Source organism: Tyto alba, unplaced genomic scaffold, assembly GCF_018691265.1.
Source record: "Tyto alba isolate M040663 unplaced genomic scaffold, T.alba_DEE_v4.0 Super-Scaffold_39, whole genome shotgun sequence".
Lineage (NCBI taxonomy): Eukaryota > Metazoa > Chordata > Aves > Strigiformes > Tytonidae > Tyto > Tyto alba.
This window is the reverse complement of record NW_024881314.1, coordinates 510773-531462: the sequence shown is the minus strand read 5'-3', so window position 1 is coordinate 531462 and position 20690 is coordinate 510773. Positions and strand designations below refer to the sequence as shown.

The 20690-nt window shown below is 69.7% G+C and overlaps 1 protein-coding gene across 5 annotated transcripts; it reads left to right on the top strand.

The window, feature by feature from the left end:
- The first annotated feature begins 42 nt into the window (after positions 1-42).
- CYTH1 (cytohesin 1) lies at positions 43-17249 on the top strand. Of its 5 annotated transcripts, XM_042802426.1 has the most exons (14): positions 3847-4025; positions 8608-8690; positions 9830-9894; positions 10631-10697; positions 10907-11025; positions 11340-11420; positions 11554-11666; positions 11739-11887; positions 11978-12087; positions 14157-14168; positions 14861-14930; positions 15203-15274; positions 15629-15783; positions 16013-17249. In XM_042802426.1, the coding sequence occupies exons 1-14, from the start codon at positions 3953-3955 to the stop codon at positions 16089-16091; spliced, it is 1248 nt and encodes a 415-aa protein (XP_042658360.1). In that variant the 5' UTR covers positions 3847-3952; the 3' UTR covers positions 16092-17249. The 5 variants fall into 5 exon arrangements, with proteins under 5 accessions (XP_042658362.1, XP_042658363.1, XP_042658360.1 ...); XM_042802428.1 differs by lacking the exons at positions 3847-4025; positions 14157-14168 and adding an exon at positions 43-144 and having other exon boundaries at positions 11978-12089; positions 14854-14930; XM_042802427.1 differs by lacking the exon at positions 14157-14168 and having other exon boundaries at positions 11978-12089; positions 14854-14930.
- Positions 17250-20690: the final 3441 nt, after the last annotated feature.

Here is a 20690-nt window from a genome sequence, read left to right as displayed (position 1 = left end):
GGGGCGAGGGCCGGGGCGGAGGGAGGAGCCGGCTGGGCGCCGCCCCTTTCCCGCGTCACGTGCCGCCGCCCGTGGCGGCCTCGGCGCCCCCGTCACGCGGGCGGGGCCGGAGCGGCGGCGGGATGGAGGAGGAGGGCGGCTACGGTCAGTGCGGGCCCGGGGGGGGGGGGGCTGTGGGACCCCCGCCGGGGACCGGGCGAGGGGCTGGGGTGATCGGCGGCGGGGGGGGGGGGCGCTCCCGGGTGCGAGATCGGGGGCGGCGGGGCCCCGCGGCCCGCAGGTGTCAGAGCGGCTGCTCGCCCACGCGTGGCCGCGGCCTCCGCGGCGGCACCAGCCGGGCGGGGCCGGCGGAGGAAGGGCCGGGGAGGGGGGGGGGGAGCCGGGCCCCGGTGCCCGCGGCCTGCGCGGGGAGCTGCCGCTTCCCCGGCGGCACGGCCTCATCCTTCCCCGGGGCTGAGCCCCCGCCGGGCCCGCGGCCCGCGCGCCTCCCTCCGCCGCCCACGCTCGACCTGTCGGTGCCGCCCGTTCGGCGTCTCCCCGGGCCTGCGCCCAGGGCTCAGGAGCTGCAGGTTCCCGCGGGCGCCTTGCTTCCTCGCTTTCCTCCGTCCCCCCGCGTCCGCAGAGCGTTCCCTCCCGGTGCCGAGGAGCGGAACCGGGCAGGGAGGTGCTGCGGGTGCCCTGACCCTCGGAGGCAGGGTCCTGTGGGTTGGCAGGTGGGTTTTCCACGAGCGTAGGGCTTTGTTGGAGCCTTGTCTGCGTGAGATCTGGAACCGAGGTCCCCGGTGACCGTGCTGCCCGGCGGTCACCCGGACACTGGTGAGGACGCCGCCGGTTCACGGGCCGGCTTCCTGCCCGCCGCGTTTGTGCAAGGCAGCCGATGAGGAAGCTGCTGTCCCACCCCAGGCGTGACCGCGCTCGGCAGCGGGGCCTTCGCGGTGCGAGATAAGGTGCGAGCGCCCGGCCCTGCTGGTGCGTGGCCTGGCACGGGCGTTGCCAGATGCAGCCCATTAGCAGGAGAGCGCTGCGGGGAGCGATTGTGCGAGCAGCCTTTCGCTGCTTCCCGCAATCGCCTGGAAGATGTCCCGGGTTGTCTGTCTGCGTCAGAAATTGCCTGCTCGCCGGGCAGAGTGCAGTTGGGGCGGCACAGCCACCTCCGAATCCCCGCTGCGGGGGCGTCGCGACCTGCAGCTGTCCCCAAGCGCCTGAGCTCTGTTGGTTTCGCAGAGGATGGTCTGCCGAGGCCTCAGCGTGGTGGGAGGCTCTTGCTGGGGGGATTGTGCTGACGCCAGTGTCTGCCCCACACTCCGCGGCCCCTCTCCTGCCATCTGCCTCAGCAGAGAGCAAATCCTGGGGCGAGCAGCTGGCGGCACAGATGTGGGCTCCCCCCGCTCCTGCCAGGGCACGGGGCTGCGCTCCCACCCCCTTCCCAGCATGTCCCTGTGGGGACAGTGGTGAGACCGAAGCCATCCCCAGTGTGGTGGTGTGGGGGGCAAACGCCTGGACACCAGAGCAGTGTCGTGGCGGGGAACCAGCCCAGCTGCTCCTGCCCCGCTGAGCTGCAGCACCGGTGAGCACAATCCTGTCCTGGGGCTGTGTCCTGAGCTGGGCCCTGTCTTGGCTCAGGCCCAGCCCCAGGGCGAGGGGGATTGGGCAGCACTGGTAATCCTGCTGCACCCGAGGGATTACTGCTCACTCTGGCCTGGGGGATTAATGGATTTCTCTAAGCAGGGCTGATGAAGCCTCCTGCAAAGCGGCTTGTGCAGGGGGGGACTCGCTGTCTGGGGCAGCGTGGCTGGTGCCAGGAGGCGGGGTGGGCTGTGCGGGGTGCGGGAGATCCCCGAAGGAGAGTGGGCTGTCGGGTTCCCTGGCAGCGTGGGGGACTCCCCACCCAGGGGGATCCCCGCCCTCTCTTGGTTGCCAGCCCACACAGCCCCAGTTTGCCGGCAGGCTCAGGCATGGGCCCGGCTGTTTTGGAGGCAGCCCAGGACCGTGGTGTGCACCGAGGAGACAGGGGATGAGGGCGGGGGACGCTGCCGGCGGAGCTGCCGGTGACGCACCAGCCAGGCCCTGGGCTGGCGCAGGGGTGAGCCGGGGCAGGTTGCTGGGCCTGGCTGGGGGAGCGGCTCTTCCACAGGGCTCTTGAAGACCCGGGGACGGTGCAGGGGTGGCACCGGGCTCGGAGCGCAGAGCCAGGGCCTGGGGCCGGTGGGGCTCAGGCAGCGCGGCGCTGGGCAGAGGCAGTGAGCTGGTTCCTCTCCTGAGATGTGCAGGAGCGGAGAGTGATAAGCCACATTGCTGACACTCAGCAATTGCACGTCAGGGACACAGCCGGGCCTGCGTGTCCCCCCGAGCGAGCGGCTGTTTCGGCTCGGCTGTCGCAGGGGGTTGGGGTGGGACGTTTCTGCTCTGGGCCTGAGGGGGGGGCCGAGGCTGGGGGGGGAGGTTGTTCTCTGGGGCGCTGCTTTCCGGGAGGCAGAGGGTCAGGACCTGGAGCTGTGGTTAACATAACCCCAGGGTGTTTGTAAACACCACCCCTTGCCCGGGCAGGGTGCGAGGGTCGAGCCGGCCAGAGCGCCCATGGGTGCCTTTGCAACACGGGGGTTTCTGCAGATGCTGGTCCAGGCTCTGGGCAGGTGCTTGCCCCACCACGTGCCCGGGTCGGCCCCCCCAACCCCTGGCTCCTCTCGCCTGCCCTTTTGCCTCCTGTCGATGAGGCAACCACCGCTTCGGTCCCTGGGAAAGGGGAAGCGGTGCCGAAACCAGAAGGTCAGTCACATCAGCGGCGATTGCCTGGCTGCCCTCGCAGCCCCGGGAGCTGCCCGTCTCCTCCACCTTTCCTCCCTCCCCTCCTGGGCGCCGGGGTCCCCTCCTGCCTGTGAGGGTGGCTTCCTCCCAGGGTGCCCTTCCCCGCTGCCTGCCCTGCTCGGGTTTTTCCTAGCTCAGCGCGTCCCTTTGCCGGCGCAGGCGAGCGGAGCTTGCTGGCTCCTGGCAGCCGAGAGCCGGCAGGCGGGCTGGCCACAGGACGCGGCCTCGTGCCCCGACAGGCTCTGGGGTTTGTTACTCACAGCCGAGCCCTGCGCTTGGGGATCGCTCCCGCTTTGAGGCAAAGAGCCGTCAGTCCGGTTTGGGTTCGCTTGGCACCTGTGGGGCTGGGGGGGTGGGAGAGCTGCGCCTTCCCCCCAGCTCGCAGCCGGCTCTGAGGGCGGGATCCCAGGCAGGACCCCCCCCCCCCGGGTCCTGCTGCTGGAGCCCCCCAGGGCCTCAGGAGGCACCTCCACTGCCCGGAGCTCAGCCGACTGACCGGTGTCACCGTGGGACTGGCAGAAGGCGCAGCGGGCCTGCCCGTGCACAGCCCGTGGGGTGGGCTGAGCCTGTCGGGGCTGTGCCGGGATCGGCGCCCCACGAGCGGGGGCCGTGGCGGCGGCACCCCCCGCTCCCCACGCCTCGCCGGAGCCGCGTTGTCTCTTGGTGCACCTTCCTTTATGCAGTGCTGGTTGCTACGCGACCGCCGGCTCCTGATGCTTAATGCTCTAATACGGAGGGATAAATCCGCTCTAAAAATACCCCGCTGCCAGCCCCCCGCGGGGGCAAGGGGGCTGCCAGGGGGCAGGTGACCCAGGGCGAGGAGGGGCTGCCGGGGACTTCCCAAACTCCTCGTCCTCTAAGTGGCTTTGAGCCGGCGGCTGGAGCGTTGGGAGCGGCGCGGACTGGGGTGCAGGCGGGGAGCGGCGGGGATTGGCTGGGGCTGACGCGTGGGCTCCGGCAGCTGGAGCTCCCCTGCCAGAGCCGCCTTCCCCGGCTCCTGCCGGAGTGGGGAGTCCTCCAGCTGCCCTGCCTGCACTCTGCCCGCGGGCCCCGGCCCCGGCGAGCCTGCTGCTCAGCCGCACGGCGCCTGCCAGGCCTCTGCCTGTCCCGTCGGAGCTGGCAGCGTCCTGCACCAGACCTCCGCAGCATGGGGACGGTCAGCGAGCTCTGTGCCTCCAGTTTCCAGGCCTTCCTCTGCCCCTCGGTGGCTGCCAAGGCAGGTAGGCGCTTTGTGCCCTCCCCTCTGCTCGCCGCGGGGTCCCTGTCCCCCTGGCAGATGTGGCAGTGCCCGCGGCCACGGCTCTGTACGGCTCGTGCTGACAGTGGCAGAGAGTCCTCGCTGTCTCGCCGCCTCCTTCCCCCACGCACCGCCAGCCTCCCCGGTCTCAGGCCTCCGCAAGCTGAGCCCCGGCAGGACAGCTGGGCACCGGGCTGCCTCGTGTGGCGTTGCCCCGCACCAGTGCCCGGTGCCACCCCGGGTGCTGGGAGCCAGTGGCAGTGGCCAGGAGGATGCTCGCAGCCCGGTGTGGCCATGGCAAGTCCCTGACCCAGCCCCTCGCCCTCCTGCCCTGCCCCGGGCGATGGGGTGAGCACTCGGCCACCCTCCCCGCCGCACGGGCAGCTCGGGGCGGCACTCTCCAAACCGAAATCTGTGTGGGAAAGCCCAGTGCCTGCCGCACTGGGGGTGCTGCTGGGGGGCTGGCCGCCCGGGTGAGGTGCTGCTGGCTGCGGGTTCCTGCCTGTGCATGGCCCCAGGGTGGCTGTGTGGTGGGGCACGGGGCTGCAAGGCCTCCTCCGGCCACCCCTGCGCTCTGCTGGCAGCTGAGCCCGAGCAGCTGCGGCTCTGCTCCTCCCCAGGCCCAGCTCGGTGCGGGGAGCACGCGAGGTGCCTGCCAGGCTGCGCCCCCGGCACTGGCACAGCGCTCGCTGCGTATGGACGTGGCCGAGCCGGTGCTCGCCCGGCTGTACCGTGGGCCGGGGGTCCTTGCATGGGGAGCACAGGAGCCTGGGGCTGCCACGGAGCGAGGCAGTGGCTGTGGACGTGGGTTCCGTGCAGGGCTCTGGGCACAGGGAGCAGGGGTAACGGGGAGGGCGCTCAGAAAGCAGGACGAGGGTCCCAGCCTGCTCGGGGGGGGGTCTTTCCTAGTGTTGCCTGTCCCCAAACCCTTGTCCTGACGCACCTCGGCTGTCGCTGGGGAAGGATGGGGCTGACGCAACCCAGGATGCGCGCGGGGTGGTGAAAACAGGATGTGGTGTGCGGAGACGGGCAGGAAGTTTCTGGGGGCCCCATGGGCCCCCCGGCCGTGGGGCACGGCGGGAGCAGGCAGCAGCACCCCACAGCAGAGCCCAGCGACAGCTGCCGGCAGCACCCTGGGCTCGGCCCCGTGGTCTCCCCAGACCCGGTGCCTTTGCCCCTCCGGCGTGGGCCGGTGGGAGGGCTGGCTAGTGCTGCAGCCCAGCTGCGGGCCGAAGGACCGACGCGAGGCTTCCGAAGCCCTTCCTCCCCACGCGCCGTAGCCGGCGCTCTGGGTGCTGTTTCTCCATCTCACGCTGCCGAGCAGGATTTAGCTGAGTCAAGGTGGCCGAGGCTCACGCAGCGTCTCCAGGCAGCTGACAGCGGGATGGGGCCGTGCCCGGGGTTTGCTCTCACTGCAGGCACGGCCCCGTGCGTCCCGGACTGTGCCGCACAGTGATCCCGTATGGAGAGGTGGGGTCCGTACAGGCACCCCGGAACAAGGGGGCAAGACAGTGGGGAGCAACTTCCCACGGGGACCAGCCCCACTCCTGGCCCTGCTCCTGGTCCCCGTCCTGGTCCCGTCCAGCCGTGTGAGCCTGCAGAGAGCAGCAGGCACTGGTGGTCCCCACAGCCCGCCCAGGCCTGCCCAGGGCTCGGTCCTTACAGGAACTGCAGTGGGGGGGCTGGAGGGGGACCTGCGGGGCAGAGCTGGGGGTCTGCTGCGGGGGTGGGTGGGGGCCCCGCGTTGCCACAGCAAGCTCAAGATGTGCCAGGTTGAGTGTCCTAGGGAAGGGCGGGCTGGGCCGGCCCCCAGTGCCTGCCCGGCTGGGACCCCAACACATCACATCTCCCACCCCCGGGGCCGAGGAGGGTGAGCAGGGCCCTGCCTGCCCCGTTCCCCCACCCGGCCGGGAGCAGAGGAGTTAAGGCACTGGCAGCCCCGGGCTCGCTGCGGCAGGAACAGGGTGTTGGTGGTGCTGGCTCCCAGCGAGGCCGGGATGACGCCCGGGCGGCCCCGGAGCTCATTGGCCTGGCACAGCCCTGACTCACCCCAGGAAGCACCGGGTCGGGCAGGTGTCCGCGCCCCAAAAAACAGCAGCACCACTCCGGAGACACAGGCAGCGCAGGCACGGCCGACAGAGCTGCTGGAGACGGCCTGCCAGGATGGTGCTGAGGGCGGAGGGCAGCGGTGAGCTCGGCCTGGGGGTGCGGGGGGGCTGGGGCGAGGGCGGGGGGTGGCACCCCCATGTCTGCCCCACTCCTGTGCCACCAGCCGTGCCTGCTTGTCTGGGGGCAGCGGGGTGGGAGGGAGCACGGGGGGGGAGCATGGCCTCTGCGTGTCCCGGGGGGGCTTTGCTTTGGGCGTGGTGGGAGGGGGTGGGGCATGCTGTTGCTCCCAGCCACCCTGGAGCCCAGGACAGACGGACAAATCCTGCCAGCGCCCCTCGCTGCCCTCCTGCAGCCACCGGTGTGTGGGGTGCTGGGGCTCGGCTGTCAGGAGCCCCCCAGGCCGCCTGCTCTGGGGCTGCGTGCTGGCGGGGAGCAGGGGCTGCACCCCAACTCCCGTGCCGGGCTGAAGCCAGGGCAGGCAGCGCCTGCTTCAGGCTCCCCTTCCCTGCGGCACTGCTCTGCCCGCGGCGAGGCTCGCCGGGCTCGGGAGCCGTTCGGGTGCTGCAGGGCGGGTGCCGTGTGCTGGGGAAGGGTTAACGCCTTCTTCCTTCCCCAGAAAAGCTCTTGCGTCTGGGGTTTCTCTTCCTCCGGCTGCTGCTGACACGGCCGGGCCGGTGTCACGAGTGCTCGCCCTCAGCCGCAGCAGCGCAGGCGGGCAGGGACCTTCCCAGGCCCCGGCACAGACCCCCCCGGCATCTTGTGCTGCGCCTGCGCCAGGGCCCGCCGAGACCCCTGCCCGCTCCCCTGGCACCGAATTCCATCCCCCCTGGGGTCCCGCAGCCCACGCTGCGGCCCAGGGATTTGGGGGTTTTTGTGTCTGGCAACGGGCGTGCGGTGCAGCTCGGCCCTCCCGCAGCAAGCCTGGGCTCGCCGGGTGCCCTGGGCGCCGGGCAGGAGCGGCCAAGCACCCGCGGGCTCGGCACAGGGGTGCACGGAGGGTGCTTGGGTGTATCGATAAGGCAAGGCCTCTGGTATTTTAAGCTTAAATAACTTTTAACCTGGTGCCATGAGCCGGGCTGTCTGGTTCATGCTTCCTGGTGTCAGAGACTGAAAATATTGGGAAGTCTTGCCGCCGCGTCTGGAGGGATGGTGTCGCAAGCCGAGGCTGCCTCCAACCTTGGCAGTGGGGGATTTTTGCGAAGGAGGAAGCTCGTCAGAAAGCCTGAGCGGAGCCAGGGAAGTGCTGAGTTCAGAGATTCGGTTTGCGTGGTCGCGATCGCCCCAGGGGCCCCTGCGGCTCCCACGGAGGAGGGGAGAAACGTTGCAGGGCTTGAGGACGGTGCCGGTCCGAAGGCGCGTGGTGTCCCGGGGCGCTGGCAGAGCAGAGCCGGAGCGTTTAGGGAGGGAGAGGACGGTGTTGGCCCTGCCGGGTGCCTGTCCCCGGCACCCCGGGGCGGGAGGCGGCGGGAGGGCCGAGCCGGCGGGTGCTGCTGCCACCTCCCTCGGGGACAGCGCTCTGGAGGGACCGTGTTTTGGCGTTCTCGGGGGTGACCTTGGTGTGTTGTGCGAGGGAGCTGCTGGAACCCGCCGGCGGAGGTGGGAGGCAGACGAGGGGCCGGGAGCGCTGCTGGAGGAGCGGGTGACCTTGGGGCCGGGAGGGAACAGGACTGGGATGCCGTGTCGCTGCGGAGCGGGAGGTCACGCGCCGGGGAGCACCGGGAATGTCCTGGGAGCTGTGGGGCTCGGGAGCAAGGGGGGGGGTGCGGCAGCCCCGGGTGTGAGCCTGGGGGATGGTGTTGGGGAGGGGGTGCCCGGCCCCCGCGGGGTGACGGGGAGGTGTGGATGTCACCGTGCGCAGGCGAGGTTTGTCTGGAGGGTGTGCTGGCTACGGGCCCTGGCTCGGAAGGATGGATCCAGCGCGGAGGGGGCTGCAAGGGCGGCCGGGAGCTGGTTTTCTCCAGGGGTGGCCCGGTGCGTCAGAGCGACTTGTGGGGCTCCAGGTCTGCGCGGGGCACAGCAGGGACCGGGACAGGCACCGACACCAGCCCAGCTGGGCTTGAGCGGAGTTGAACGGGACTTGGTGGGGCAGCAGGGCCGGGGCAGCGGGGAGGAGTGCTGGAGCAGGTCCAGGGGCCGTGCTGGTCCTCGCTGCCCAGCCACCGCGGGCTGAATCAGCAGGAACCGGCGGTGCCCGGCTCCCCCGCTGCAGCCACCGCCGCTGCCCGGCGGGGCCGTGCCCTGGCCCTCGCATTCCTCGCGTGCCGTCGGTGGCACTTGGCCGCTGCGTGGGGCTGGGGATGCTGCTCGCCAGCCCGGCTCCTCCGGGCTCCCGGTAGCTCCACATCCCAGCTCCTGACGGGCCCCGGGCTGCCGGCCGGGAGCAGAGGCTGCGCCCGGAGCCTGGCGGGGATGATTCCCACGGCCACGCGTGCTGACCTGGCCGTGTCTCTGCTCAGTGCCCAGTGACCTGACCCCGGAGGAGTGCCAGGAGCTGGAGAACATCCGCCGCCGCAAGCAGGAGCTGCTGGCTGACATACAGGTGTGATGCTGAGGGCCAGCGCCCGCGCACAATCCCCCTGGCCCGGACACGGCGGCCCCCCGCTCGGGGCTGTCCCCTGGGAGGCAGGGGACAATCTCCCTGCCCGTGTCACTGGGCAGGGTCCCTGCAGCCCCACCCAGGGTCCCTGGCCCCGCTGCTGGGAAAGGGGAGGGTGGCCCAGGAGAGGCTGTCCATAATGGCTGTGGGATGGGGGTGCAGTGCCCCAGACCTGCAGAGCCCGTGCAGGAGCAGGGCCAGGCTGGGCCGTGGGTCGGGTTTGTGCTCCCGTCCCCTTCCCTCGCCAGCCCCCGGCTCCTCGCAGCCCGTCGGGGCTCTCGTGGACCTGCTGGGGCAGAACATCGGGGCTGCTGGAACCATGGGGCAGGGTGAGCTGCTGCAGGGAGCCCACGATCTGCCTCCCCGCTGCCCGATGGCACTGCCTCTGCAGAGGGGAGAGGGTCCCAGCGGGGGACGTGGGCTCGGGCTGGCAGACACGGCTTTTCCTTGCCCGCCGCAGAGCTCCAGGCTGTGCATTTGTGCCATTCCCCGCAGCCCAGGGCACTGGCGTCTCCGTGCCAGTCCCTCCCTGGCACGGGCAGGGACCATGTCTCTGGGCCAGGCCACTGCCCTGGCAAGCGACTGCGAGGTCAGGGCTCATCTGGGACACTCGTCAGTCGTGTCCCTGATTAAAGCGGCAGAGGCTAATTACTGCCATATGCTGGGCATGATCTAAAGGGATTAAGGGGTAATTTTGTTGACCTCTGAATCCCTTCCTTCATGCTCACAGCACGGCGATGCTGCAGGGGATTACCAGTGGGGTGCAGCCAGCCCCCACTGCAAGTGCCCCCCAAGCTGGCTCAGCCTCTGGGCAGTGCTTGGAGTGGGAAGGAAGGAGGGAAGGAGAAGGGAAGGAAGGAAGGAAGGGAGGGAGGGAGGGAGGGAGGGAGGGAAGAAGGGAGGGAAGAAGGGAGGGAGGGAGGGAGGGAGGGAGGGAGGCCAGCTCCAGCCTCCTCGTCCCCGGTCCGTGGGGGTGCCCTGCCTGCTCCCGGGAGGGGAGGGCAGCCCCGGGCCCCAGGGCTGGAGGGTTTGGGAGGGAGGGAGGGAGGCACCTCCTGTCTCAGTGCATTCTCTCCCCTCAGCGGCTGAAAGATGAGATAGCAGAAGTGACGAATGAGATTGAGAACCTGGGGTCCACGGAGGAGAGGTGAGTCCTCCGCTGAGCCCCCCCCCCAGCCTGGACACTGGCTGACCTGCAGCCCGTGGGAGCCGTGGGCAGCTGAGCGGTGCAGCCCCGTCCCGTGGGCGCTGGTGTGGGTGGCTTTCCCAGGCACTCTCAGTTCCTTGGAGCGGTAGCAGAATCCTGGTCTGAACTGCTGCTTCAAGGTCTGTTTTTCCAAGCCTCAGCCTCTCTTGTCTGGCCACGGCGACTGCTGGGCTTTGTTATTCTGAGCTGGCGCCCGCGGTGCCAGCCTGGGATTAGGGGGTCCCGGCAGCCGATGGGATCTGACTCCCAGCGTCGTTTCCAGTTACTCACTGGGGCATGAAAGCTGTCCCCCTCACGCCGGCCCCACCGCAGCCTCGAGGCTGCTCCCCCCAGACCCTGCACCGCATCCAGCTTGCCCTGTCCCCCCCCGCGTGCAGAGGGGACCTGCCGGGACGCTGTGCCCGGCACCCCTCCTGCATGGGGTGACCCCGTGGAGGGGGCTCGGCGGCTCCTCTTTGCTCTGGGGCCCGGCAGGCCGAGAGCAGCCCCGTGCCGTTCCGCCGTGAGCGGGGCAGGGACGGGGAGCAGCGTGCCAGCTTCGCCCTGTGCAGGTTTGGCGCAGGGGGCCCGGGCCGGGCCAAGCTGCTCGGCTCCCGTTTGGTCCCGAGGGGCGAGGGGGTGGGCAGGAGGCAGCCAGGTCCCTCCTGGGTGCTCAGAGCTGCTTTGTGCCTCGCAGGAAAAACATGCAGAGGAACAAGCAGGTGGCCATGGGCAGGAAGAAGTTCAACATGGATCCCAAGAAGGTACTGCGGGGTGGGCCGGGGCGGGAGCGGGGCAGTTCACCAGCCTGTCTGGGGCTGTGCTGGGCTCTGCTGCCTCACAGCTGGGGTGCCTGGCTGCCCGGGGGGGGGCCAGGGCAGGGCCAGCACCCAGGGCAGGGGCTGGGGAGGCAGTGGGCCGGCTGGCGGGGTCAGCAGCAAGCCCCAGAGCAGCACCTCTTGCACCGCTCCAGGGCATCCAGTTCCTGATCGAAAACGATCTGCTGAAGAACACGTGCGAGGACATCGCTCAGTTCCTTTACAAGGGAGAGGGCCTCAACAAGACAGCCATCGGCGACTACCTGGGCGAGAGGTACGCTGGCCTGGGGCGGCTCGGGTCTCCTCAGGGTGCCCTGGGCTCTCACCACCCGCGAGATGGGCCACGGCAGCTCTGGGAGCTTATGGGGCAGCGGAGTGGGGGTGCACGGGGGGCTGTGTGATCCACGGCTGGCACTTGCAGGAGGCTGGTGTGTCCAAACCAGCCCGGGACTCGAGTAGGGGGGGCAGCTGCAGGCTTCCCCCCACAGATGAGCAGAGTCTGGAGCGGGGCAGGGAGACGTGGGGCCGCTCGTCAGTCACAGGACTTGCTGATCATGCATCCCTCGTGCTCTGGCTTTGTTCCCGCAGGGATGAGTTCAACATCCAAGTCCTGCATGCCTTCGTGGAGCTGCACGAGTTCACCGACCTCAACCTCGTGCAGGCGCTGCGGTGAGCCAAGGGGGCGAGGGGCTGAGCCGTGCCCCATGGCGGGGAGGGGGCTGGCGGGGGGCCGTAGCGATGTGAGCGTGGCCGGGGGGGCGCGGGGAGCCCCCGAAGCAGCGCGACGCCTCGCTCTTCGCAGGCAGTTCCTGTGGAGCTTCCGCCTGCCCGGGGAGGCGCAGAAGATCGACCGGATGATGGAAGCCTTCGCCCAGCGGTACTGCCAGTGCAACCCCGGCGTCTTCCAGTCCACAGGTGAGCCCTGGCCCCGGCCCCGCTGCCCGGCCCCGCTGCCTCGCGGCTGACTCTCCCCCTCCGCCCCTGTAGACACCTGCTACGTGCTCTCCTTCGCTATCATCATGCTGAACACCAGCCTGCACAACCCCAACGTCAAGGACAAGCCCACGGCGGAGCGCTTCATCGCCATGAACCGTGGCATCAACGACGGGGGGGACCTGCCCGAGGAGCTGCTGCGGGTGAGGGAGGGGCCGCAGAGGGGCCGGGGCTGCGGAGCTGGCCCGTCGCGGGGCTCCTGAGCTGACTGACGCTGCGTGTCCTTGTACCAGAACCTCTACGAGAGCATCAAGAACGAACCCTTCAAAATCCCTGAGGACGACGGCAATGACCTCACCCACACCTTCTTCAACCCCGACCGTGAGGGCTGGCTCCTGAAGCTAGGTGAGTGCTGGCAGCCGCGGCCCGGGGAGGAGCTGGGTGCGATGCCCCCGGGCTGCCAGTCCTCCTGCTGGCCTGGCTCCTCGGAGCGTGGCCCTGCGGAGGGGCGAGAGGCTGGAGATGGGGGCACAGCCCCCCTGGGGAAGGCGTCCGTAGGTCCAGCAGCACTCCATCGTCCCCGGGCTGGTCAGCAGGAGCGGACTCACAGCCGGTGAGGCCCTGCGGCGCGGCTGGGTGAGCGTCCCAGGGGATTCTGCCTCCAGGTTGGGCAAGCCCCAGGGTGCAGAGCTGGCACCGGGGTCTGGTGTCGGAGCACAGAGACCACGAGGGCCTTCTCGTCACTGAGTCACAGCAGGGTCCTGTCGGAGCAGGCCCCCGGGAGCGAGCGGCGAGCTGCCCCAGGCTGCGTGCGTCCCCCCCCCTCCATGCCACAGACCAGTCCCTGCCTCACCTTCCCACGGCATTATCACCTCCGCATCCCGGCTCCACGTGCAGGCAGCGTGCATGGCATCCCCGCGGCCCCGCTGCACAGCCCGGCTCTCGAGGCCGGCGAGCCTGCCCCACGCCCTGGCTCCTGTGGCTTCTCCTCTCGGCAGCTCTGGGGAATCCTCTGCCCGGGTTAAGCGAGGGGGGATGACGGGGCGCTGGCAGGAGCAGGGTCTGGTGGGGGCCTTTCCCCGGGGCTCTCGCTGGGGTCAGGACTCTGTTCTGTCACCGGGGGGGCGTGTTTCTGCCATATTGCCACCCCCTTGGGATGGGAGAGGGACCTTACACACGCACTGTGCCCTGACCGGTGCAGTGCCCAGCCCTGGCGCTGAGCAAGGGCCATCTTCCCCCCAGCTCTGGGGTGGGGGGACGCGGGGGAGAGCCCCAGACCTGCCTCTCCCGCCCCTGAGCAAGCCCAGCGCTCCGCTGGCCCAAGGGCCCCGCGCACGGCAGGTCGGCGGAGGCTGGGGGGGGTGGAGAGGCGGCAGAGCAGCTGTGGGTCCCAGCCCACTCGTGGGGCAGGGAGGGAGCCCGCAGGGAGGTCATGGGGCGGGGGGAGCCAGGCCCCGCGCCCCCCGAGCCGAGGAGATCCGTCCCACAGAGCCACAGCGAGCCAGGGCAGGTTGGCCCCCGCAGCGGTGCCGCCCCCCCGGCCCCTCACGGCTTCCCTGCTGCAGCCCTGCCCCACTGACCCGCGCGGGGTGAGGGGGGTTCTTTGGGGTTCCTCTTTTTATTTTATTTTTTTTTTTCCTTTTTTTTTTAATTTTCTTTTCTCCCTCATTTGTATGTTTCCATGATTTTGGCTCTTCCTTTCCTTGCCCCCCAACTCCAGGAGGTACGTACCCCTCTCCCTGCTCTGCTCTCGCCGCTGGGGCTTCGTTTCCTTTTCGTTTTTAATTGCTGGTGATTAGTCTCATTGCTGCCGCTGCTAACCACCCGCACCGCCCTGGGGACCTCGCCCGCCGAGGGGACAGCCCTGCTCCCGCCGCCGCTGGGGCAGGGACGTGGGGTACCGGCCCCGCGACGCCGAACGCTCCCCGAGGCCCGCTGACCCCCTCCGCTGCCCCGGCGCACCCCCCGGCGTGGGGACGGACGGGGCCACGGCCGCCCCTTGCCCGGCCGCTGGCAGGGGCTGCCCGCCGGTCCGTGCTTCGCCGTGTTCGCAGGCAGCGCGGCCCGGCCGCGACGGGTCTTTGCCTCCGGTGCCACAGGGGATGGGGACGGGTTTGGGGTGTCCCCAGGAAGGGCCCCAGCCTGTGGTCGGGGGGGTGCTGAGCGCCTGGAGCTGGGTGGGAGCGGGCAGGAGCCGTCTGCGCAGCGCCCGCAGTCCCCGTGCTGGGTGCCGGTGCTGCCCCGGCTCCACTGCCTGCAGCCGCGGGGTGCCGGGGGGTGTTGGTGCTCCCCCCGGGCCCGTGCTGGCTCTCGGCCCCCTATGGCTCTGCAGGCGCTGCCCGACCCCCCCCCGCGGAGCCCTGGGGGCCCCCAACCCCCGGCTCCTCCCGCGCTCCCCGTGCCGCGGGGCCCTGGTTTGGGCCGGGGGCTGGAGAGGGTCAAGCCCCGGGTTTTGGGGTGGGCTTGGCTGGAGGGAGGCGGGGGGCTTTTGCTAGGAAGTGCTGGCCCCTGCCTGGCTCTGGGGCAGGCTGTGGGGAGCTGGGGGGGCAGCAGCCTTCCCGGCGGGGTTGCAGGGGGGTGAGCATGGCCCCCAGCGCACACACAGTGCCTCCGTGCCGGACCCACGGTGCCGGTCCCACAGCAGCAGCGCATCCGGCACTGCTGCCACGGCCAGAGCACGCCAGCGTGGGGGGGGGGGGGGAGCAGCTTCTCCCTCTCTGGTGGCAGTTGGGAAACTCCCTCTGACCAAAAGTCGGCGAGCCGTGGCCCTGGGCTCGTGCTTTGCCCCGGCACCGGGCTGCGCTGGCCGGGACGCAGCGGGACCGTGGTCAGTGTGGACAGAAAATCCCCACGTGTCCGTCCCCCCCCGCGGGGGCTGCCTGGCCGCAGCGTCCTCTGCCCGCGCTGCATCCGTGTTTCGGGTGGGAAGGGGCGCAGCGCTCCCAGCCCCGGCACCCCCACTGCCTCCATCCTCATCCATCCGCTTTCCGCTCCTGCTCGTGCCCTGCCTGGCGTGGTGTGTGCTGCCTGCCTCTGCTTGCGCCCCGGCGCCCGGTGCTTGTCTGTCCGTGTCCGTGGGGGCTCCGGCTCCGCCGCAGCCCCCGTGCGCCGCGTGCCCCGGCCGCGCTGTGCCGGGGGCTGCGCCCAACCCGCCCCTCTCCGCTCCCAGGAGGCAGGGTGAAGACGTGGAAGCGGCGCTGGTTCATCCTGACCGACAACTGCCTTTACTACTTCGAGTACACGACGGTCAGTGACGTTTGCTCGGGGGGGTGCCGAGCCGGGGCAGGGGAAGGCGCCGGGCTCTGCCTGCGTGGCACAGACCGGGCGCAGCACCCCGCTTGCCTCCTGCCGTGCTGGGGTGCGGGTGGCTGTAGGGGTGCAGGATGCGGCCCCAGGATGCCTGTGCCGGGGGGGTGCTGGGGAGAGGGGTGTTGGCAGCCGGCAGCCCTGCCTGGGACAGGCGGGCGGGGGGTGGCGGGGTCCAGCCTGCAGCTGAAGCCTTTGCTTGGCCCCACCAGGATAAAGAGCCCCGTGGCATCATCCCCCTGGAGAACCTGAGCATCCGTGAGGTGGAGGACTCGAAGAAGCCCGTGAGTGCCGTGCCAGGGTCCCCCGGGGCTGGAGGGGCAGGAGTGGGATGGGACAAGCCAGGGGGGTGCTGCAGCCCCCCCAGGGATGCCCCTGGGGGAGGCGGGAGGGCCCCCGCAGCGCTCGGGTGCAGAGCCGGGGCCGGTCACCACAGTGTGCAGGGCTGGTGGCGGGGCCCGGGGGCCGTGGGGTGATGGTCACAGCGTGTCCATCCCGCTCTGCTGCACGGGGGGCGGCTGTGCCAGGGCAGCGCCTGCAGTACCAGTGCTCTGCCTCGTCATCCTCCCCCCCCCCCCCAGCCTGGGGTCCCCCCTTTGGAAGCGGGGGCTGCCTCTGAGCGGTGTCCTCCCTCCCAGAACTGCTTTGAGCTCTACATCCCCGACAACAAGGACCAGGTGATCAAGGCCTGCAAGACGGAGGCGGACGGGCGCGTTGTGGAAGGGAACCACACGGTGTACCGCATCTCCGCCCCCACGCCCGAGGAGAAGGAGGAGTGGATCAAGTGCATCAAGTGAGTGCTGGGAAGAGGCAGCGCGTGGGGCAGGGGCACCGCCCGGCCCTGTCTGCTGCGTGGGGTGGGGGGGGGGCAGTGCTTCCTGGGGCACCCCGCAAATTGGGGGGGGGAAGGGAACGAGCTCTCCCAGGGGCACGAAGGGACCTACCCGAGCAGGTCAGCCCCGACCCTACAGCCGATTTTGCCTGGCTGTACAGCTAACGCGAGCCCTCGCTCCCCCTGCCAGGGCAGCGATCAGCCGGGACCCTTTCTACGAGATGCTGGCTGCCCGGAAGAAGAAGGTCTCCTCCACCAAGAGGCACTAGCCGCCCGCGCTGGCCCCGCGAGGCCGGCGTGCCCCCGGCAGCCCGAGCGTCTCCCCTCCCAGGAGGGCTGCAGGGCTGGGGCTGCGCTGCAGCCTGGCCCTCGGGGCCCGGGACCCAGCTTCAGCTTCGCAGTTTCTTTACCGTGGGGTGAGGGAGGTGGCGCAAGCATCTCGGTGGCTCTGGCCCCCGCCTCATCTCCAGGATGCCATCTCCACAGGCTGGAGCTGGGACACCGACACCCCCCGTCCTGCCCCGGGCTGGGCCACGCGTGTGCACCATCGTTCCTCCCGCCCCGGCCAGCCGGGGCACCGCGGGCACCCCCCCGGCTCCCCATCCCCCAGCAAGCGTGCGGCTGCACGTGCTGCTGGTTCCTCCCCCCCGCCCCCAGCCCCCATGTCCTGAAGCATTTGGGGTGTCCCATCAGGAAGGTGAGCGGCTGGCGGTTAGCAGCTGGCAGTTTTGGGGTGCTGCAGGTGCCGGGGTGAAGGGCGGCGGCCCCAGGGTGTCTGGGGGGCCCCGCAGAGACACAACTGCTGGCCCTCGTTGTAGCGGGTCTGGGTCTGTGCTGGGATTCCCCACGCTGCTGCCTTGGGCCCTCCCCGGCACCAGGGACGGTCCCCGCGGGCGCGGGGAGGTGTCACCGTCACCGTGGGCGGCACAGACACGTCCTCGGTGCCCCGATCCGGCAGCACGAGGTGGCATCGCCCCCGGCACATCCTTGCAGCACGAGCCCCTCGGCCAGGGGCAGGGGACGTCACGCCGGGGGTGGCCACTGCCACCTCGAGCACGAGCCCTCGCTGCCGAGCAGGAGGTGGGGTGTGCCGGGGGGTCCGGCCGGGCCGGGGGTGCAGCCCCCCCTGCCTCTGCCTTGCAAACGCCCGTGTCTTGTCCTGTTCCCCCAGCCACCGCGCGCGGTCTGGAGAGAGGCGCCTGGATCAGTATTAGTCTATTTATCAGAGGTGTAAATACTCCTGTATAGTTTTCTCCTTTTAGATTATTTTGTATGTCGGGTTGTTCTGTGCAGAGGCCTCTCCAGAGGGTGGGGGGTGGCAGGATTTTTTATTCTAACTTTTTTTTTTTTTTTTTTTTTTTTTTTTTGCCACGGCCTTGTAAACTAGTGCTGAGGATCTGCAACAAATAAACACTGAACTGCGCTCAGCCTCAGCCTCCTGTGGTCTGTGTGCGGCTGAGGACGGGCAGGAGCCCCTAGCCCCTCCCGGCCCCCCTGCCTTCTGCCCCAGCTTTGCAACCGGCCTCATGCTTCTCCCAGCCCCAAGATTTTGGTGCCCAGCACTGTAGCGACACCGTGTTGGATCAAACTGGTCCTGGTCTGAGCCTCCGCCTGCTCCTGTCCAAGGCCTCCCGTTCCTCGGTGTGCCATTGGCGTGCCGTGGGGCGGGGAACTGCGGAGCCTGTGCTGGCCGTGCCGCTGCCACCGGGGTGGGGGACACTGGTCCGGCCGCCCGCACGCTCATGCAGCGACTGGGGCTGTGGTGGGGAGCCTGGCAGAGCCGGGGCGGCCCCTGCCACCATCGCTGCCTGCCCCATGCCTCGATGGGGCAGCCCTCGGTGCCACGGCCGGTGTCCAGCCGGGGCGGTGGGTGTGTGGGCAAAGAGCCCCCGCCGAGGGACGATGGGCAGGGGGGCGGGGGGCAGCTCTGCAGTGCCGAGGCGGTTGGGCTGGTGCCAGTTCAGGCTGGGGCTGGGGCTGGTGCCAGTTCAGGCTGGGGCTGGTGCTGGTGCCGGTTGGGCTGGTGCTGGTGCCAGTTGGGCTGGTGCTGGTGTCAGTTCAGGTTGGGGCTGGTGCCGGTTGGGCTGGTGCTGGTGCCAGTTGGGCTGGTGCTGGTGCCGGCTGGGCTGGTGCTGGTGTCAGTTCAGGTTGGGGCTGGTGTCAGTTGGGCTGGTGCTGGTGTCAGTTGGGCTGGTGCTGGTGCCGGTTGGGCTGGTGCTGGTGCCAGTTGGGCTGGTGCTGGTGCCAGTTGGGCTGGTGCTGGTGTCAGTTGGGCTGGTGCTGGTGCCGGTTGGGCTGGTGCTGGTGCCAGTTGGGCTGGTGCTGGTGTCAGTTCAGGTTGGGGCTGGTGCCGGTTGGGCTGGTGCTGGTGCCAGTTGGGCTGGTGCTGGTGCCGGCTGGGCTGGTGCTGGTGTCAGTTCAGGTTGGGGCTGGTGTCAGTTGGGCTGGTGCTGGTGCCAGTTGGGCTGGTGCTGGTGCCAGTTGGGCTGGTGCTGGTGCCGGCTGGGCTGGTGCTGGTGTCAGTTCAGGTTGGGGCTGGTGTCAGTTGGGCTGGTGCTGGTGTCAGTTGGGCTGGTGCTGGTGCCGGCTGGGCTGGTGCTGGTGTCAGTTGGGCTGGTGCTGGTGTCAGTTGGGCTGGTGCTGGTGCCGGTTGGGCTGGTGCTGGTGCCGTTTGGGCTGGTGCTGGTGCCGGTTGGGCTGGTGCTGGTGTCAGTTGGACTGCAGCCAGTGGCTGGAGACTGCTGGGGGGGCTGAGGGGTGCGACAGGGTGGGGGAGCGGTAGGGCCAGGCAGGACTGGGGTGGGCTGGGGGGCAATGGGGCCGTGGGGCCGGGCAGGGACGGCGCCGGCAGTGCACAGGGGGAAGGCTGAGGGCGGGGGGGGCGCAGGGCGGGGAGTGTGGAGGGGTTGGGGTGCGGGGTCTGCGCAGCCCCCGGCTGAGCCGGGCTTTGCCTGGTCCCGCTCCAGGCGCCGGGAGCCGTGGCCGAGCCCCGTCCCGGCGGGATGACGGCCGGGACGGCCGAGCTGCACGGCTTCCTGGGGAGCTTCGCCACGCTGCTGCTGCGCGTCCCGCCGGGCAAGTGGAGCAAGTTCATGGGCAGCGACGAGGCCGCGGCCGTGCTGGACGAGTTCTTCAAGCAGCGGGACGTGCTGGAGCTGGTGCTGGGGCTGAACCCCGCCGGGCAGCTCCTGCCCACCGCCTGCTTCCCGCCAGCCCTCAGGGGCAAGGGCGTCTATTTCGTGAAGAAGAAGAGGGAGAACATCACTGGGGAGAACTGCTGGAATGGGCTGCTGGTGGGAGACATCGGCCCCTCGCCCGTGGAGCAGCTCATCACCGTGGTGGATGAGGTGGGTTGCCCACACGGGTGGGCACCGGGCGCAGGCGTGAGGCAAGCGGGGACGAGCTGAGCTCCCCGCACACGCCGCTGCCGCCTGGGCGCCCGCTGCAGGCTGCTGTAGCCAAAACTTTAGGTGGGCTCAAAAAGAAACGAAATTAAATTAATAGAAGAAAAATTGCCCCAGGCACTGGCCCCGGCCTCGCAGTGGCTCCCAGACACCTACCCTGCTGTGCTGGTGGGCTGGCTGAGCCCCACCGGGGCACAGAGCTGGGTGAAGGCCACAAGCCCAGTTTTCTCCCGGGTCCCAGCTGCATCACTTCCTCCCTGCAATTTTAAAAACTCAGCATAATTCCCCCTCCCCTCTGCCCCACAGCTGGGAAACATCCGAATGGATTCCTCTCAGATGTCCCATAAATATTCCCTCTCAGACGACTGCCAGCCCAGAGCACCCAAAATCTGAGTCGGGCCGCCTGAGCCCCTGAGATTCCTCCTCCTCAGTGCCAGGGGCTTTTGCTCGTGCGCCAGCCCCCAACCCCGCTGGGCACACTGACGGTGCCGCTCCCGGCACTTCCCAACCCACGAGAGCTGGAAACCCACCAGAGGCTGAGGGGATGCCTGCTCGTGCTGACGAGAAAAACAGCAGCAAAACCCATCAGGGGCTGCGGGAGCTGCAGCTGGGCTGCAAGAGGGGACACTGCAAACCAGAGCGGCTGCACGCTGCCCTTCAGCGGGAGCGCCCGGCTGAGCACCCGGCGAGCGCCCAGCCAAGCGCCCAGCCGAGCTCCCGACAAAGGCCTCTCCTCCAGGTGATGTGCCCCCTGCTCCTGAGCGAGGAGAACGTGGCGGGCTGGCCCAGGGTGGTGGTGGAGGACATCGTGCAACAAGCCCACCGGCTGAAGAATGAGATGTTCGTGATGGGTGGGAAGATCCAGGGGAAGCCGCTGCTCCCGCTGCCAGAGCACCGGGACGGCCAGGATGGCTCCAGCACCGTCCTGGACTGGTGGGTGCTGCCAGCAAAGCCTGGCAGGGTCCCGGGGCAGCACGAGCCCCCCTGGGAGGGACAGGAGCTGGGACACTGGCTTGCTCCCTGAGCATCCCTGGGCACAGCCAGCCCTCAGCAGCATCTTTGAGAAGCTCGTGCCAGGCCACCGTGCTGGCAGAGGTGGCCACGAGCCGGCACCCAGGGCTCGCCCAGGGTGGTTCAGGGCCAGTCCCAGTGCTGGACCGTAACCCGGCTGCCTTCCAGCCTGGCGGGACCCATGGACATTTCGGTGCTGCACACCACCGAGACCATCATCATCGCCTGGTCCCACCAGATCAGGGACATCCTGAGCAAGGACTCGGCGCAGCCGCTGCTGGAGGGGCTGCACCCCCTGCCCAGGGCCGAGTTCGAGTTCTGGCACACCAGGACTGTCAACCTGCAGTGCATCAACGACCAGGTACCGCCTTGCCCGTGGGCAGCCGGCAGCCACGTGTCCCTGGTGCTGAGCCCCTGGTGCTGAGCCCGCCACCTTCCCCCTGCCAGCTGCTC

Bases quoted from the DNA above. Each gene is read 5' to 3' on its own strand.
- CYTH1 (XM_042802426.1), top strand. From the start codon at position 3,953: ATGGGGACGGTCAGCGAGCTCTGTGCCTCCAGTTTCCAGGCCTTCCTC. The intron at 8,691-9,829 runs GTGTGATGCTGA...CTCTCCCCTCAG, and splicing joins AGCTGCTGGCTGACATACAG to CGGCTGAAAGATGAGATAGC. The intron at 9,895-10,630 runs GTGAGTCCTCCG...TGTGCCTCGCAG, and splicing joins CTGGGGTCCACGGAGGAGAG to GAAAAACATGCAGAGGAACA.